This window comes from Arabidopsis lyrata (assembly GCF_000004255.2).
Source record: "Arabidopsis lyrata subsp. lyrata unplaced genomic scaffold ARALYscaffold_7, whole genome shotgun sequence".
NCBI lineage: Eukaryota > Viridiplantae > Streptophyta > Magnoliopsida > Brassicales > Brassicaceae > Arabidopsis > Arabidopsis lyrata.
Genome location: NW_003302549.1, coordinates 6,585,441 through 6,603,849, shown reverse-complemented (window position 1 = coordinate 6,603,849; position 18,409 = coordinate 6,585,441). Strand labels below are relative to the sequence as shown.

At 38.7% G+C, this 18,409-nt stretch overlaps 5 protein-coding genes across 9 annotated transcripts; 2 read left to right on the top strand and 3 right to left on the bottom strand.

Annotated features, from left to right (window-relative positions):
- Nucleotides 1-63: 63 nt before the first annotated feature.
- Nucleotides 64-2,006, bottom strand: LOC9303629 (E3 ubiquitin-protein ligase At4g11680). The gene is made up of 4 exons (XM_021017948.1): nucleotides 1,748-2,006; nucleotides 1,068-1,616; nucleotides 624-981; nucleotides 64-485 (listed from the first exon to the last, which is right to left on the bottom strand). Exons 2-4 carry the CDS (start codon nucleotides 1,568-1,570, stop codon nucleotides 339-341), a joined length of 1,008 nt encoding a protein of 335 aa, XP_020873607.1. The 5' UTR covers nucleotides 1,571-1,616; nucleotides 1,748-2,006; the 3' UTR covers nucleotides 64-338.
- Nucleotides 2,007-2,565: 559 nt separating this feature from the next.
- LOC9305674 (oligopeptide transporter 5) lies at nucleotides 2,566-5,872 on the bottom strand. Of its 4 annotated transcripts, none has more exons than XM_021017637.1 (5): nucleotides 5,469-5,872; nucleotides 4,844-5,295; nucleotides 4,665-4,762; nucleotides 3,997-4,569; nucleotides 2,566-3,889 (listed from the first exon to the last, which is right to left on the bottom strand). In XM_021017637.1, exons 1-5 carry the CDS (start codon nucleotides 5,533-5,535, stop codon nucleotides 2,818-2,820), a joined length of 2,262 nt encoding a protein of 753 aa, XP_020873296.1. In that variant the 5' UTR covers nucleotides 5,536-5,872; the 3' UTR covers nucleotides 2,566-2,817. The 4 variants fall into 4 exon arrangements, with proteins under 4 accessions (XP_020873296.1, XP_020873294.1, XP_020873293.1 ...); XM_021017635.1 differs by having other exon boundaries at nucleotides 3,997-4,581; nucleotides 4,623-4,762; nucleotides 5,469-5,711; XM_021017634.1 differs by having other exon boundaries at nucleotides 3,997-4,581; nucleotides 4,623-4,762; nucleotides 4,844-5,301; nucleotides 5,469-5,704.
- A 1,831-nt stretch (nucleotides 5,873-7,703) lies between these two features.
- Nucleotides 7,704-12,043, top strand: LOC9305673 (25S rRNA (cytosine-C(5))-methyltransferase nop2). 2 transcript variants are annotated; one of them, XM_021017685.1, is made up of 16 exons: nucleotides 7,709-8,480; nucleotides 8,554-8,617; nucleotides 8,745-8,884; nucleotides 8,987-9,070; nucleotides 9,152-9,226; nucleotides 9,316-9,387; nucleotides 9,480-9,553; nucleotides 9,786-9,838; nucleotides 9,919-10,028; nucleotides 10,230-10,298; nucleotides 10,386-10,460; nucleotides 10,630-10,722; nucleotides 10,819-10,898; nucleotides 10,977-11,076; nucleotides 11,211-11,536; nucleotides 11,643-12,043. In XM_021017685.1, exons 1-16 carry the CDS (start codon nucleotides 8,004-8,006, stop codon nucleotides 11,701-11,703), a joined length of 1,953 nt encoding a protein of 650 aa, XP_020873344.1. In that variant the 5' UTR covers nucleotides 7,709-8,003; the 3' UTR covers nucleotides 11,704-12,043. The 2 variants fall into 2 exon arrangements, with proteins under 2 accessions (XP_020873343.1, XP_020873344.1); XM_021017684.1 differs by having other exon boundaries at nucleotides 7,704-8,480; nucleotides 10,630-10,898.
- Nucleotides 12,044-12,701: 658 nt separating this feature from the next.
- Nucleotides 12,702-15,624, top strand: LOC9303628 (serine/threonine-protein kinase D6PKL1). Its single transcript, XM_021017765.1, has 3 exons — nucleotides 12,702-13,010; nucleotides 13,778-14,561; nucleotides 14,647-15,624. Exons 2-3 carry the CDS (start codon nucleotides 13,873-13,875, stop codon nucleotides 15,488-15,490), a joined length of 1,533 nt encoding a protein of 510 aa, XP_020873424.1. The 5' UTR covers nucleotides 12,702-13,010; nucleotides 13,778-13,872; the 3' UTR covers nucleotides 15,491-15,624.
- A 78-nt stretch (nucleotides 15,625-15,702) lies between these two features.
- Nucleotides 15,703-18,298, bottom strand: LOC9303627. Its single transcript, XM_021017824.1, has 5 exons — nucleotides 17,825-18,298; nucleotides 17,193-17,278; nucleotides 16,779-17,084; nucleotides 16,446-16,529; nucleotides 15,703-16,350 (listed from the first exon to the last, which is right to left on the bottom strand). The coding sequence occupies exons 1-5, from the start codon at nucleotides 18,191-18,193 to the stop codon at nucleotides 15,873-15,875; spliced, it is 1,323 nt and encodes a 440-aa protein (XP_020873483.1). The 5' UTR covers nucleotides 18,194-18,298; the 3' UTR covers nucleotides 15,703-15,872.
- Nucleotides 18,299-18,409: the final 111 nt, after the last annotated feature.

Here is an 18,409-nt window from a genome sequence, read left to right as displayed (position 1 = left end):
AATTACATTCACCATCAAATAAAAGTATAAGACTTTGATTTATGGTAAAAGAGGAACAAACTCTTCTGGTAAACAATTAATTGATCATGTTGTGAATTTTTTTTTTTACATTTTTTCAGGTATTGTTACAGTTACTGGTGAGCTCCTTTCTACACAACTACACACACACACAAAAAAAAAAGGGAATGAAAATGACACTCACACAAGTAACCGTGTGTAGGCGACAACAGAAAAAAACAAACAAAGGAAAGTAAAAAAAAAACAACCAAAATATGGTACTTTGGTCAGAGATCCAATATTGTGACTTGTGAGTGTGTCTCGTGTCTCGTTTTAATTTTTTAGTTAGGAAGATTTTGTTTGCAGAGAGGACAACACGAGATGATACGAAGCCATTGATCTACACATTTGAGGTGAAACCTATGCGAACAGGGAAGCTTTCTCACTTCTTCTTTCTCTTTGTACTTTGCCAAACATATACAACATTCCTGCAATAATGAAACCGGTGGGTTTCAGTTTTGATACTAAGAATGTTACTTGCAGTTTTAGAGGTGGTAAAAACGATCCATAGAAATATTGATTCCTGACTATTTGACCTATTTCAGAATTCAGATTAGAGCTCTTACCGGATCATTGCTTGCTTGAGCAGAATCTGAAGCTTCGTCAATGAGTTTGTATTTCCAACTAGGGAGACTGGAGATTTGGTCATCTGAAGCTCCTTTTTCCGAAGATCCAACGTTCATGTTGTAGCCGAGGAAGCTACTAAGGAGAGGCACAACACAACAGAGCAGGAGGAAGAGAAGAAACGGGAAGGAGTAGCATAGAGCGTTCCAAGCGAGCAGGGAGATGCAGAGGACATGAAGGATTGGAGCATAGTGGAAAGAACCGAACCGAGAATCAAAAACCCATACATTACCTATCACAAACCATATCGCAAAGAATAGCTCCAGCGATGTCCTGCATCTGTTCATCAAATGCGAGCACCTAAAACACACAGGCAATAAATCATTATCCTAGAAATCTTTGCATTATATGATCAAACTTGAAAAAACTAGATTTTTGTTAGTAACCTGGTGGTCTCTTCTCTGCTTCTCTGTTGCAGCTCAATATCGCCGAAGCTAAATGCATTTCCTTGGCTAGTATGTTGCTGACGATACCTACCGTATAATAGCATAAGATTGAGCAGACATCCGACGTTGTAGCCGGTGATCCATAGCCTCATCGGCCAAACAGGCCTCTCTTTCTTGGACAAAGCTAGTGTGGATGTTATGACAGTGATCTGTACAAGTAAAGCGATGAGCTCTGAAATCATCCAAGTGATAGAATTGAAAGGATTGGTGCCAAGATCGGATCTTGAGGCGTTCTGGTAATGAAAGACTCTTCTCAAGAAAATGAACCACGTTGCTCTAGATACCCTCATGGCAAGTCTCATCAAGAAGGAAGAAGATGGAGAGCTCTCCGGAGCCATGTGAATGTTATCATCCCGTGACGTGGAATCGAGGGAAGAAGATGAGGAGACAGTGATGGAGTTAATGGCTGATGATTGCAACTGAGAGGAAAAACGGGTACTCATATCGGAAACAGAGAGAGATTTGATGATTTGATCTCTCTCTTGGGACCTGAACAAGAACAAAAGAGGAACAGAGTAAAAGCTTGAGCTAGAAAGTCACGAAAAGTCTTCAGATATGCAATTAAATGTACATGTAAAAACACATGGATGGATATATCAGTGAGGCATGTCATCAAATACCTTATCTTCACTCCGCGAAACAGAGCAAAATACCAAAAAGTGTTGGTTTTGGTGTGAACCCAGATGGAGGAGAAGGTTTTGATAAAAATAGTGAAGAAAGAAGAGATGAAGAAGAAAGGAAGGTGTAGTGATAATGTCAGAGCAGGTGAAGTTGGGCGTGTGATAGCGACGAAGAATCAACCCAAAAAAGATGGATTTTTTGAAGAATGCAGAAAAAGCAGAGAAGTAGGAGAAGATAAACCGTTGGCCTATAAAACCTAACAACCTTAAAAGTTTTTGTCTTTGAAGCAAAACTCCGACAGCAACCGCTGCTGCTTTAACCATTCTCGTTTTTTAGTTAGAAACGCCCTCTCTCCCTCTCGCCCTCTACGCAAAGCCAAAATATTTTTTGGATTCAAAAGTATCATCAAACATTGAACAGTGGGCCATTACTTGTAAGGGTTGGGCCGAGTCGGGTAGGTTCGATTCGGGTAAACGGATACCCAAATTTGAAGGTCCTTGAGAAATAATGGCGAGCTCAGGTCTGAGATCTCTCAGCATGCGTACATAAAGCTTGTCCTCTATCTCTTGTCTCCTCTGGAGATCTCTCTCATCATGATTTTAAAGGTTTGAAAAACCCAACTATGAAGCTTAGGATCTGATTGCGTTTGACATGTACATTAAATTGCACAATTTAGGAGTTTTCCTGAGTTCATTAGAAGATGGCAAATTTATGTCTTGATTGCATGGAATTGACAAGCAGGGAAGCATTTTACAGCAGCTGTTAACAGAGCTGTGTCCTTTAGGAATTCAATTAGCAAGAGATGGAACGTTTAGCCTTTGTTTTGCTTGTCCTGAAATTATTCACTAATGAGCTTTAGTTTACCTTTTATATTCAAGTTCTCTCTTTGACTGAACTTGCTATCATATTTAGCTGTTCTTCATTTGCAAATCATTTTTTACATTATCACTTAAAACTCTCACAGAGTCTTTACACAATATTATTATGGCAACCAAACCACTTGGCAGTAACAGTCTTTCACCTGCAGGTCTGAGAAACTCCAGAGAAAATGTTGAACTGCAACAAGGTTTTAGAACACCGGGCAGCCCTTAGCGACGATCCCTTTCTCTGTCGGGCAATTTGCCAAAGGGCAATGGTCTGTGTTCTCATTCCCCCACCAATCTGGTAAGCTTATGTTATTGTTCTGCAACGTAAAGTAGATCAACACTCCCATAATCGCTGTGCCTGCATCAAGAGCTGCAGAGAGGATGTAGTTATGCCTTGCCCACCACCCTTTGTACCTCCTGAAGATATAGTAGTTGAACACGATCCCGACAACGAACCACGACCAGTAATGCACAGCCTTGGCCATTGGCATCGCATTAGCCCCTGAGAAGATCAAGGGAATATGAATAAGCTGTATCCACTTCTTCTCCGGGAATTTCCTTGCAAAGAACCAGACCGGGACAGGAGCAAGGAGGCCAATGAGGAAGAACCAGTTCATCCCGGGGTAAACACCTTTACTTGTGAACATCCTTCCAGGACCGATGATTCCCCAAATGATTGACGCGTTGTAGAATACTTCATCTCCAGGGCAAGTCCACGGACTACTCTTTGGGAGCTTATCTGTGTTACAGATGTTCTCGACTGAAGAAAGCAGCCACCATGTGGTCCCAAAGGAGACAGTTGAAGCAACAATAGTCGCAACGAGTTGAACGAGGAACATAGATCTCGGAGGAATCTTCATGTAGTGGCCAAGTTTGAAGTCTCCGACAAAGTTCAAGGCTTGAGACATACTCACAGTACCATAAGTCTTAAAAGTCACATTGGCAAGTGGCTTTCCCGGATACAAGAACCCTATGATCAGTTCCGATATAACATTAAGACCCATTTTCTGGTTTGTGGTTGCTAGGATAACTCCAATAGGCAAAGTGAAGGTAAAGGCGATGGCGCAAGCGAGTAGAAGTCCCCACCACGGAAGCTGAAGCTGTTTGCCAAATCCCTCACATGCGTAAAGAGCTAGCACAAAGGAAACAGCGAGAACCGCTACGAACCACCATTGAGGTACTTCCTTATAATTCTTCTTCATCAGTCTTGTATGCACATCTCCAAACTTGTCCTTTGTCGCCAATGTTGCCTTCTTCCACAGCTCCCAAATAAACCTTCATGGAAACAACCACAACAACAACAACAAAAGATTTTTCATGGAAACTGAGAAATTAATCTATATTTTGAGATGCAAAGTAGGAAAAAAAAAAAAGAATCTTACTTTCCGTCAAAGAGGGCGACGTGAGAAATGGTTGCGGTAAGGGTGCCGAAGCTGAGTCCATAAATCAGAGCAAACAGAATGCTAAGGTAAAGCTTGCTATAGCTTTCGTAAGCGGGAAGATCAATATCAAATGTTTTATGGTTGAGGATACGAGTGGTGTTGTAACGCTGACCAGTGTGATCAAATGCGTGAGAGGTATAAAAAGGAAACTTCTTTGCCTCGTAAGCGTTGCTCCAGTAGAAGATAGGAAGGATGATGTAGAAGAAGATGACAAATCCGCCAAAGGAATTGGCTATAGCGAAGAACGGTACAGCTAAAGGACTGCCTAAGAAACCTGCAACCGTGGACCAATCGAGACCAAATGAGCCAATGCCGAGACCGTGCAACCCTGAACCGATCTGTTGAGCGGTCACGGAGCGGGTCCATATCCAGCAGACAAAGGAGAGGGATGAGATGGAAGGGAAAAGATAGCCTGGGACTATGTAGTAAGTGAAGCTCAGGAAGAAGACTATTAAGAAGAATCTAAGTCTTGTTTGTTTGCCTTCACGCTTCTCCTCCTTCTCATGCAAGGCTCTAATCCATACAATTTCACATACAAAAGTAAACAGTTTTAAAATTTTGTCACAGTTTCAAATGCGAATTGTTTAATTGGAGAAAAAGACACGAACCTAAAGAGAGAGACTTGAACAAGATTTGCAGGCCACCACATGTAAGGTGAGTCCACTAGGAATTTCCTGAACATACCCGCCCATCCATATCCCAACAACTATATGACAAAAAATAAAAATAATTTAAGTACTGTTACAAAAAATTATGAAAACTGAGAATTATATTGTATATATTAGACCTGAGTGGTTTGCAGAAGCAACATGGCCGCGGCGGGATTGAGGTTCCGGTGATAAAATGCTTTAACGATGGTTATGATGCTGGTCGCATAAGCTCCTCCGGCCCCAGTATTAGCGAATATGGTGATTAGTACATGTTCCTTCATGTTAAATGGTCCAGGGTTCAACGAACACGACCAATTTGTACCAGGTAACCGGAGTTTTGTTGTTGGTAGAGTCGTGGCCATGAGCTTTCCTAGAGGGAGAGTGACGATCTGAGCCACGACTGAAGATACCATGAGCTGATTCGACCGGTAACCGAAGAAATTGTTCACGAACGCGAGTACCACGCAAGACACCATTCCTAAGAACCATGTTCGGAACGTCAAAACCGGTAGAGATGGATCGTCGGTTATCGGCACGGTTAACCGGACCTCTTCAATTGGACTGTCGTTTTCCTCCTCTTCTTCTTCATCTGCACCTGGGCCAAAATTGATTAGTACGTATGATTTACATTAACCTATTAATCTATAGGATTCGAGTTATGTTTGAAAAACAAATGTGAATTATACAAATCAAGTATCAGTTAGGTTCTGCCATAACGGTAGAAAAAGGAATTAAACCACACCGAACCAAGATTTTATTTACCGGCTATGACGATCTTGGACTCAAACTTCTGATCTGGAGGCTTAGATACTTCGAGAGAGCCTACCATTTTTAGTTAGGCCCTGACGTCGATCGGCTCGGGTGAGGATGACCAGAGTTCTGGATAACTTGCCGGAGAAGTTATGTTCTTGTAAGCAACATGTGTTAATGACCTGACATGAAAAGAAGTTTTCTCTGCGTTTAGACCTCCATTTTAATAAAGATGTTTGAGAGGATGTAGTATTAGAGAAATACTTGAGAGTATTTTCCTCTAATATGTATTACAGTGAAAAGTCTTGATTTCTCGACGAATTTATGTAGACTTTCTAAAATCGACAAATTTACTTGACTCATAAAATCTAAAGTTGTTTCAGTGAAAAATAAAAACTTTCAGCTTCGAGATAAAAAGGTAAAAATTTTGATTTCGAGTATGAAGGTAGATTCTACATCGAGTATCTTATTGAAATAGGTACTTGAACTAAAAGAATAAACAGATACTAAATATAGCAATTTTTGGCATTTAATCATTTACAAATTGTGGATATAGCAATTTGTAGTGTATACCGTCTAATCTATAGTCTTGAATTATTATTATTTTTCTTATTCACTTTATTTTTTGGTTTGAAAGAAATAAAAATCAGTTCTACAGGAGATAGACTTCTATATAGAAGAAAAGAAAGAAAGACAAGAAAAGAAAGAACTTATCAAAAATAGGTTACATACTCTCATTCAAAGTAAAAGATTAGGATAGAGAGTAAATTACAAAAAAAGAAATTGAGCATTCCAATAATTAACGGATGTTGATAGAAATAAATAACTAAACTAGTAGTAAGAGACAATTTTGTGAGGTAAGAGTTTCAATTTAATTGGCGATCACTTGCAGCAGCTAAAAACAAAATTTTTATCGATAGTTACAAAGTTTTTATACATGTAATTGGTTCGTACGTGTATATTTGCTGGTGCACCGCTTAATATATAGTACATCCCGAGTTTGACTCGGGCTCTTTGTGCGTAGGACGCGCGTCAGAACTCAGAACTGTGTCTTTCGTTCTTGTTTGTAGTCAGAATTGTATCATTGTTTATGTTATTTTTTTTGTTATCAATAATCATTGTTTATGTTTTGATTGCCAATATGCATCATTGTTTCCATAATCTATCTGTTCTACAATATTAAACGCATGTTTCCACTTTTATTCAAGTTTCTGTTTCTAATCCACTTTAGACACACTGTCTTATTCAATCTGTTTCATGTGAATATCTATGAAATTTAGGCATTTAGCTAGGTTGTATGTGTAATAAATAACCTGCAAAACTTCACCAAAAACAAATTACATATATCCTGCAAATGATAATATTCTAATACAGGTTTACAAGACATTTCAACCAATCAATCAATCAAATTATTTTTGATACAGTAGTTAGGATTTGAATTCACCAAAATAAAAAAGTCGTGTTTTCAAACTTTTTTTTTCTTAAAGAAGAAACTGCATCGTTTAGAACCGATTTTAGGAAATTACGTGAATTCAAAATTTTGTTATCAAGTTACTCAATATGCATGGGTACGTAACGCAGGCATCATCAATAATAATTTTTTTTTTTTTATCATCAATAACTTGTTTGATGAGTTATAATTTCTAGGTAATTGATTGAGTATAACCCATAGATATAAGAAAACTCTGTCCATACCAATTTAAATAGTTTACATTATTACTTTCAGAGGTTAAACAATACTTTGACACGTCCAGAACACATACGAGGGCCGGTCTTACGATTTATGGAGCCACAAACAATTACGGTTTAAGAACTTCATGATCTATATATAAATTTTTTTTAACTGTTTGAAACTCCTAAAATCTATAGATATTACTCGTTAAAAATTGGGGACATATATAACACAAATGTTTCACCCGGTTGTGCTTAGTTACGGCCCTGACATACGTTCTTGATTAAGTGTATATATCATCTGGATTATAATCATCATCAAGTTAGTGATTCATAAGAAATCTACAAATAAACACTCATCAACACACTTCATTAAGTATCCAATCATACAAAGCACCCAATTCCAAACACAAAAGTACTGTATTAATGGAAATCATACGTGTATCTCAGATTCTCGGAAACCTACTTATTTGAATATATATTTTTTTATCATTTGGATTTCATCAAGTTAGTGATCCTTAAGAAATATATAAATAATCACTCATATCCAACAAACACAATCATTAATTAATTATCCAACCATACAAAACACAAAAAAGTAGTGTAAATCATACGTGGGTATAGGCAGATTCTTAGGAGTCAGGAACATACTTAAATGAATATACTTTATAAGGTTTTTATGAATTCAGTGGCTCGAGCATAATTTATTAGGCTGACAAAAAATAACTTCGAGTGCGGCCCATTAGGTAGTATCAATCAAGCCCATTAAGCAACGTTACTAGTTTCTTCGACGACCTTCTTCTCCTACCTCCTCCTCTGCACTTGTGCTAAACCCTCACGGCGATAAACCCTAATTAAGTTGTAAAGACAGCATCCATGGATGCTCTTACGCGTAACAAGAAGAAGGTGGCACATTCACAGACTCCGCCACTGTATAAGCGTACGAACTCGTCTCCATTGAAAAAGGCGCCTAAATCCCAGAAGCCTCCATTGAAGAAGCAGAGGAAAGGTATTTCGGAGGAGAAGCCTGAAGTTTCCACAGACGAGAAAGAAGAAGAAGAAGAAGAGAATGAACTGTCTGATCAAGGAGATGAAGGGTCTGAATCAGGTTCTGACTTTTTCTCAGATGATGATGATGATGATGGTGAGGATACAGAACCTTTAGCTGGCGACTTTATCGATGGTAGCGATCACGAGGAGGGAATTTTGGGTTCTGACTTTGGTGGATCCAAGCTCGAGAGGAAATCTAGAGCTATTGATAGAAAACGTAAAAAGGAGGAAAAAGATGCAGAAGATGAATTCAAGATGAACATTAAGGAAATACCTGATGAGTTTCAGCTACCAACCCAAAAGGTTACATTTTCCTTTCCTTAACTATGAATTTGTTCATTTCCTGGCTCTCTTTAGTTAACTCTACATTGTTTAGGAACTTGAAGAAGAGGCACGTAGGCCACCAGATCTTCCTAGCTTGCAAATCAGGATAAGAGAGAGTGAGTAACATTTTCAAATTTTATTCCTTTTAAGAATTCTGGTGTAATGTTATTATTAGGATTGTGTAAATCTCCTAAGGAATCATCCTCTCTCTTCTTAGTTTATTGGTATTAATTTATGTTTCAGTTGTTAGAGTGCTGTCGAATTTTAAGGATTTGAGGCCAAAAGGAGACAAGCACGAGAGGACTGATTTTGTTGAACAGCTTAAAGCTGATCTTGGTTCTTACTACGGCTATAATGAGTTTCTTATTGGAACTTTGATTGAGGTTATTCCCTAGTCTTTGGATTTACTCTTTAATCTCGCTTTGATCTAGAGTTATGTGTATGATTTCTGTTACTTATACTCTTTAATTATTATTATTTGGCAGATGTTTCCTGTTGTTGAACTCATGGAACTAATCGAAGCTTTTGAAAAGAAAAGACCTACATCTATCCGTACTAACACTCTTAAGGTAAACTTGGTTGTGCTTTGGAGTGTAGTATTTCTCAACTTTTGAGGTATGCAATTTATGCTCATGTTTGTTTTGGTTAAGACTCGAAGACGGGATCTGGCTGATGTACTTTTGAATAGAGGAGTTAATCTTGACCCGTTAAGCAAGTGGTCAAAAGTAAGTCGTATTTGCAGATTGTCTTCCATTTTTTTTTAGAAAACTTTTATGTGGACCATCTGTAGTTGATCCTGGCATAATATTTGTAGGTTGGACTTATCGTTTATGATTCCCAAGTTCCGATTGGTGCAACTCCTGAATATTTGGCGGGTTTTTATATGGTACTTGATTTTCTGATCTTTTTGTACTTCCGACTAATACTTTGTGGGTATTCTTAATTATTTACTTAAGTATGTTCTTGGTACATTTTCAGTTGCAAAGTGCTAGTTCCTTCTTGCCAGTGATGGCCCTTGCTCCTCGGGAAAAAGAGCGAGTTGTGGACATGGCGTAAGTAATTATCTTACATAAATGTATTTTATTTGTGTCTCAACTCAAATTATTATACTTATGATGACCAAACAGTACTTTAAGTTGATATTCAAGTGTAGCTTGTGATTTGTATATGTGTTTTGATTTAATCATGCAAAGTGCTGTGAAAACGGAAAAGCCAATTTGATTGCCCCGTGATGTGAGACATAGGCAACTAGTATATCTATAACTAGTTTTTATACTACTGCAGTGCTGCCCCTGGTGGTAAAACAACTTATGTTGCTGCACTAATGAAAAATACAGGTATGCATTCATTGGTTCCTTGTTCCTTCAACCCATAATTTTAGTCAGTTATCCTAATGTTATAGTGATCATATAACCAGGAATAATATATGCAAACGAGATGAAAGTACCTAGGCTTAAGTCACTTTCTGCCAATCTGCATCGCATGGGGGTGACAAATACCATAGTTTGTAACTATGATGGAAGAGAGGTTAGCTCTTTGAACCTTTATTCTTCTCTCGACGATACATGCTTGAGGATGTTAAATTAGCAAACTGGTTGTAAACCATCAGCTCAATCAAATTAGAAATTACTGGCAAGACTTTAATTGAACCAAATAACAAAGTTTTAAAGACAGCTTCTCTATTATTCCATTGCATTTTTTGTTTATCTCATCTTCTTTGCCTTTCAGCTACCCAAGGTTTTAGGTCAGAACTCGGTTGATAGAGTATTGCTGGATGCTCCTTGCAGTGGAACTGGAGTAAGAAATTTTGGACCCGACACTCTTATAGTCTCTTTAAGTGAATTTCCCTGTTCATAGTTTAATGTCCACTTCTACACAATGCAGGTGATATCAAAAGATGAATCAGTTAAGACTTCCAAAAGTGCTGATGACATAAAGAAATTTGCCCATTTGCAAAAGGTATGTTGTTGCCTTAAACAATATCAACTAAAAACATTGTTTACATCCAAGACAAATATTTAAAGATGAAAATGGCATAAACGCCTTTTATACCCTCTTACTGCGAGGAGATCAAGAAAGATGCATTTTGTTTGTAAGGCTAACTATACTCTCGTTTTTATGTGCATAGCAACTTATACTTGGTGCGATTGATTTGGTAGACGCCAATTCCAAAACCGGTGGATATATTGTTTACTCAACATGCTCAATTATGATTCCCGAGGTTGGTGAACCATACTTTTTCTGTTCCACTTTTTTTTTTTTTTCCTGGCATCTTCATGTTTTGTCACTATTTTCATTTGTTCAACAAATTATGCAGAACGAAGCTGTCATCGATTATGCTCTGAAAAACAGGGATGTTAAACTCGTTCCATGTGGACTTGATTTTGGCCGACCAGGGTAATATACATTTTCATCTGCATTGGAAAATTTCATAATTCGTCATCTGAACACAAATGTTTTGCTGCATGTCATCAGATTTAGCAGTTTTATAGAACACCGGTTCCACCCTTCTTTAGAGAAGACTAGACGTTTCTATCCTCACATACACAACATGGATGGATTCTTTGTTGCTAAGGTATACACTTGGGTTAACCTATAAATAGCTTTTCCCTGCAAAAGATCAACCATTCAATGCGGATGGAAGAAAATATCAATAGTGATTACACCAACAAGGTATTTTACTTTTTTTTTTTTTTTTTGGTTCTGCAGCTGAAGAAGATGAGCAATGCAATGCAGCCTTCAGGAAATGTTGAGCCAGATATAACAATGGAGCAAGCTCAGGTGTCGTCTAGTGATGATGATGATGAGAAAGTTGAGGCCATTGAGGAGTCAGAGAAGCCACCTGTTACCAATGGACAACCCAAGCGAGAGAGTAACACTAGAGAAAACAAGAACAAACAAAAAATTCCAAGGTCAAAGGAGATTGACAAAGGCAAAAGGAACAAATACACAAAAACCGGAAGTAGTAATGTGGAAGAACCCAGGAAGCAAAAGAAGAAGAGATCACAATGGAAGAATGAAATTGCTCAAGCTAGGTAAAAAAAAAAAACTCAATGTTTTCTTGACAGAAAAGAGAACCAGTCTTATGTACATTGTTGTATCGTACGCCCATTTGCCCATAAATGGTTCAATATGTTGCAGAGAAGAGAAAAGAAAAGCCATGAGAGAGAATGCTAAGGAGAAGCCAAAACACAGGGGATAAGAATATAGGTTCGTGTTGCATCTTGGAGAACAAACTTAATGCAATAGAATCTTTCGGTGTTGTGGTCGTGGTGAAGGAAACAAGAAAGGAGGCTTTAATGGCTGAGGCTAAGGTATCTATAACGGCAGTGGCTTTGTAGTTTGAGTTATTAACTTGAGTAAAGAAAGAGTTATTAACCCACACATGTCCAACAGAAGTTTTGTATCAATCACGTTACAATATTTTGAGAGAAGCTGTTTCTTTATTTGGTTTTCAATTTGGACTTGTAAATTAATTGAAAAAATAAAAATGTCCCTACTTTTCTCTCACAGAAAATATCACATAAGTGTTTGAAAGGCTATGGATTTTGTTATGATCCTGGCAATTCTTGGAGGGTTGGGTCCGTCACACAACCTAAAAGATAGAATTTTCTCACATAATTGATTTGATGGAAATACTAAGGGAATTGAGAGTGAGCTGTTAATTGTTAGGGAGGGGATGTGACGGTTTTCTGAAGTGGGACTTAAGTGTTGGAGAAACATGACAATCCAATTCAATTCTTCATTCATCTTTGTCAGATTCTCCTCTGTTGGGGACCTTTACATTTACTTCTCTCACACTAATCTTCTTGTTTCTATTTTTAGATTTTGAAGCCCATATTATACACACACACTCTCACATGAATCACATATATATCATCGTATAATTTGCTGTATGCACTTTATGTATTTGGTATTCCAAAATCCGATAAAGATTATAGAAAAGAGATTCCTTAGCAGGACCCAAAAGATACATCTTATAAAAGCAAATGAGTTCATTTTAATTTCTTGCTAAGCAAAATGGTAAGTAATTTTGTGGACTATGATATGGATGATCCAAACAAGATCAAAGAGTAATTAATGAAATAACAAGATCTCAATAAACCATTGAAAATATCAAATATAGTACATTTCTGCATATAATTTGAATCCTTGAAAGCATTGTTTTTCTTTTTTTTGGGGACTCGAAAGCTTTTTGTCTTCCAGTTGTAAGAAATAGAGGAAAAAAGAATTGAAAAGCCCTAAAAAAAAGTCGAAAACTTTTGCTTTGACCACCTCTTTCCTCTTTTCATGGTAGACCCAACTCTCTCATTTCTTACTCTCTGATTCATCTCTCTCTCTCTCTCTTCATTTCCATGGAAGGAAGGTGATGAGTTTTCTCTTTACTGATTGATTATTGATGAAAGTCCTCTCCTTTTTTTTTGGTATCCCTTTTCTTCTTTCTCTGCTTAATTCCTGACCAAAACAATTCTGTGACAAGATCTTTCAATCCCAAAGCTATTTCTTAAGGTAATGATTTATGAGTATATCTCCTCAATTTCATTTCTTCATTTTCTTTTGTTTCTATGAGTCTGCCTAGATCCAGAAGAGCTTTGTTTGATTGTTCTTATTAGTTTCCTGAGATCTGTTTATACTTGGGGAAAAAAGTCTACTTGCATGAAATGTGTGATTAGGGTTTATGCTAAGTTTGGTTAATTGGAGAATCATAGGGTTTATAAGTGTTCCCTGATTTGGAAGTAGTGAATTACTTTGGGTTGAGTAAATTTATGTTTCTTAATTGATTGTCACTGGGATCCGTAACGCGGGTTGAGCTAAAGCTTCTTTCTTTCGATATGTTCTCTATATGGAAATTATCATTTCTTTGACTCAAATATTTTTCTTAATTTGATGGATAACGCTCGATCTTGTGATTCCTACTGCAATCCCTTGGCAACGATTGAGCTGTGGCATCAGCTCTGTGGTTATCTTCTGTTTATAAAAATAGCAACTTTTTAGTGTTTCTGTGTTGATCTGCTCAACTCTATAGTAAAGGATGTTTCTTTTTTTATGGGGAGAAAAGAATGAGAGCTGTGATTCTATCTCTTGATTATTGATCTTCCCATGATTCTACTTTTATAAACGAGCTCAACATTATGTTATCTGAATCTCAAGTGTTTTAAGGTTTCTTGTTCTAGTCAGCCGTCTTTTTCTACACGATAACCAATAGTACATGTATTTTTGTTTCTTGTATGTTCTATTGAGCTAAAGTAACGGACCCTATGTTTTGCTCAATGCAGACCTCAGATCACTAACGGGATACGTGACAGTAGTGGTAACTGGAGTCAAGAGCATCTCCTTGAATCTTGAGTGTTAAGTAGATAGGTATCCATTCATGGCCTCTAAGTCTGGTTCTGGAGTTCTCCCTGAAAATAATAAGGAAAAGGGCGATAAGGAAACCCCGGAAGTTTCACTTTCTAATTCCAGTCAAAGTGTCTCAGTAAGCACTTTGGCAGATCAAGTATCTTCAACTTTGTCTTTTGCTCCAAGCAGCGACAGTAAAACTGGAGTAGAAGTTAAATTAAATGAAAAGTCTGATCTCGCTGAGAGCGGGAAGAGTAACACATGTAGACCAAGCACAAGCAGTGATATCAGTGATGAGAGCACGTGTAGCAGCTTAAGTAGCAACAACAAGCCTCACAAGGCGAATGACGTGAGATGGGAAGCAATACAAGCTGTCCGAACGAAACATGGTGTATTGGGCTTGAACCATTTTAGGCTCCTGAAGAGGTTAGGGTGTGGGGATATCGGAACTGTCCATCTTGCTGAGTTGCACGGAACAAGGTGTTATTTTGCAATGAAGGTTATGGACAAAGGGGCTTTGGCTAGCCGTAAAAAGCTTCTTAGAGCTCAGACCGAGAGGGAGATATTGCAGTGTCTGGACCACCCTTTTCTCCCAACTTTGTATAGTCACTTCGAGACTGAGAAGTTCTCATGTTTGGTTATGGAGTTCTGTCCTGGAGGTGACTTGCATACCCTTCGACAAAGACAGCCCGGGAAGCGATTCTCAGAACAAGCAGCAAAGTAAAAACATTTTGAATCATAATCAATTTAATGTTTTTCATCCATTTTTTTGTTAAATCATATTGACTTTGTTTACATTTTCCAGGTTTTATGTAGCGGAAGTACTTCTTGCAATGGAATATCTTCATATGCTTGGCATCATATACCGCGATCTAAAGCCAGAGAATGTTCTTGTTAGAGATGATGGACATGTGATGCTTTCTGACTTCGACCTCTCCTTGAGATGTACTGTTAGCCCCACAGTGGTCAGATCAACTGTTCTTGCGTCTGAAGGGCAAAGGAACTCGGGTTATTGTGCGCAACCTGCTTGCATCCAACAGCCATCTTGCATATCTGCTCCTACAACTTGCTTTTCTCCACGTTTTTTCTCAAGTAAATCCAAGAAAGACAAGAAAATGAAAAACGAAACTGGAAACCAGGTAAGTCCGTTGCCCGAGCTCATTGCTGAGCCCACAAGTGCTCGCTCAATGTCATTTGTTGGCACACATGAGTATTTAGCTCCTGAGATCATCAAAGGGGAAGGGCATGGGAGTGCGGTTGATTGGTGGACTTTTGGGATCTTTCTGTATGAGCTATTGTTTGGTAAAACCCCGTTTAAAGGGTCAGGGAACCGAGCAACACTCTTCAACGTTGTGGGTCAGCCTCTGCGTTTCCCTGAATCTCCGGTTGTCAGTTTTGCTGCTAGGGATTTGATTAGGAGTCTGCTTGTGAAGGAGCCCCAGCATAGATTAGCGTATAAGCGTGGTGCAACCGAGATGAAGCAACACCCTTTCTTCGAAGGAGTGAATTGGGCATTGGTTCGATGCGCTAGCCCACCAGAGATACCGAAACCGGTTGATATCGAAAGTGCGCCTGCTACTCCAGCAGCAGCCACATCTACCAGTGTCAAGTCTGACCAGAGTAATTATCTGGAGTTTGATTTCTTTTGACATCTTTCAGCAAGAAATCTGCCAATAGATTATCAAATTGTTCCTTGCAATCTGCAAATACGTTTAGTATTTTGAAATGTGTGAACTCTTTTTAAATCTTTGTCAACGCCATTCTTGGGAAATTCTGAATCACACTGAGATGGTCTTCTTTTACAAATGGGAAATTGCCGGAAGCTGAGATATTTACACAATTACAATCGGTTCTGAGAATCTTGAGAAGTAGAAGCACAGAGTTAACATGGATACATTATCATCAAACAGTTCTGACACAAGAAGCCTCCTTTTTGAAACGAAGGGGAAATGTAGTTTGAAAGCTGAAACAAAATCACAATGTCTTATAAGAACACAATACACAATCATCTTAGGGATACGAATTTCTTCATTACAACTGTTTGTAGCAAGTATAGGCAACAACCACAGAAGCAGCAGCACAAACGACAGCAAGGGCAGCATATGTATCTTCTCGCTCCCAGCTCTCTAGCCAAGTTGGTATTCCGCAAACCTTACGTGTTGAAGATCCTTTGTCGCTATTAATTCTAAAGAAAGTCTTTTCTGCAATTTTTCTTCCTGGTGTAAGCTTCTCTGTGTTGTTTTCACTTTCAAGTTGATTACCTTCTGATGTTTCCAGAGACAACATTAGAGTTGTGTCGTCTTGACAACATGAAGAGCTGTTCCCATTTTGTTGGCAACAACCATTAGGTTCTGCAGCTCGTGATTGGCAACAAGAAACATCGGCGCTGTGGACTGATGATTCTTGACTCACTTTCCCATTGATCTTTACCGTATGGACTGCACCATTTAGCTGAAACCGCCCTTCTTGAGTTTTCTTCTGATCTTCTTCTGATAGACCCATTTCACCCCTAAAAACCAGACAACCATAATGTGTTACCCTACCTATTACCAACTAATCCGGAAACTGCGAGAAAACCGACAGACCAAGAAACTTTGTACATACCTCCATAGCCGGTCTACAATCTTGCCTTTGTTGATGTGCTGCTCCAAGAGGATAGGTACATCTTCTGGGGTCACATACCCATACCTAGACACAAATATGATTCAATCAGCAAGTCAAAAACAGCGTATGATTGATTCAGACATTGCAGAGAACTTCCAATCTTCTAATAACAACTGAATTTTGAAGATACCAATCAAAAGATCACAACCGTTCAAGAAACGAACACCATTTCAAATGTATTCTTGATCTTATCATCCAAAATTATTGTAAAACCACATGAAAAAGATAAATGTAGCCTCAAACTAGTCAATATATCCGTAATTCCTTACTCACCAGTGTCCTGTGACTTCCCTATTGATGTTTGATCTGTAGATGATAACATTCCCAGCGTATTTGTGACCACCTATGTGAGAACATGGGCTAATTGACACGTTACCTTGAAGACCATGGAACTCAAGTTCTTCTCTGAATCTACTAACCAGCGACGGCCCACAAACCCCACAGCGCCGGTCTCGGGATCCATGGGAACATACAAAGACATATGAGCCTTTTAGCAATTCAGGATTTCCAGGCAGCCATTCACCATCCTTCACAAGCACCTCTTCCACAAATGTGTCCACATCAAAATGAGTCAATCTTCTGCAATATTTTTGTAAAATCAAAACTGTCAAAAATAAGTCCCAACTGTTGAAAGAAAAACGAGACCAAATCTAAGAAATCTCCAACTAGGAAGACTTCAACCCTTACCTGTATCTGATCATATCAGGAAAAATAAGTACATCACCATTGGATGTCTCTGTTCCATCATGGCCCTCACATATTGTGAGTCGAGTCTACAAAACAATGGCCAAAAAAAGAAGACATGAGGCACAAAGCGAAAGACAGTCATGACTGATGCAGAAATCACAAGAAGCCAGGGCATAAGGCCTCATCATAAGACTATCCGAAAAGCAGCAACTGATTAGAGACACCATTTCCACTTAAGTTTTCACCACTGTCATAGCTCAAAAAACGGAGGTGCAAGTTCTAAGATCCCGTCTTGAAGCCAATAGACAAGTGATTATGTTGTTAGCCATAAAAGAATCGTGGCGAAAATAGAAACTTTGCCTTATTTGACCCATACAGAGATCCCAAGAGTCACCAGGCAAGACAAGAGTTTTTATGACTCATTAAGATCTTAAACAGATACTTAAAGTAAGCTGAATCAGAGAACGCAAGTGCTTTTTGCTCATTTCGGTGACTTAAATTATTGGAAACAATCAGACCTAAACTCATGAGAATCAAGCAATACACTTGGAATCTGGATTCAAGTTAACAGCAAACAAGCTGAATCAATCCGATAAAGATGGAATCAGAAAATCGTAGAGTAAAAACCTCACCTCCTTCTTCATGCTACTCTTTCTGGCCGATACAGCCGCAGAGAGTAGCCTAGGCAATCGATCGAACTCAGCCGCCTCGATCCTTGCGGGCCAAACAGAGGGCTTTTTGTAGCACAGGAAGACATGCCTCTCGTAAAACTGTACGGTTCCAGCGAGTTGCTCCGATCGGAAATCAGGACGAGCGAATCCGAAATCAGCGTCGTTAATGCTCTCTCCACCGAGCAAGCTCTCGCTCTGAAAACTCCCGGAGCGAGAAGTGGGTTCGCCGAGAAAGGTGTCGAGATAGTCAGATACAGTGACCGGAGACGACGCCGAAGATGGATTGCTGGTGAAGCATAAAGGGTCGTCTCTATCTCTGCCACTTCCCATTTAAAAATCCGACCAGAAGTTGGACACTTTACAGATCGAAACTGAAACTACGGAGAAGAACAAGTGAAAGTTTCTCAGTGCTTGCTTCTTCTACTGAGGTCTCAACTCTCGAGTATATTCCGTTACTCCATTTCCGGTTTAGTCAACCGATATTCTTCTATTTTGCAATCGGACCGGTACTTTTACTTTTGTGTGTGACGGTTCTTTCCGAATCAA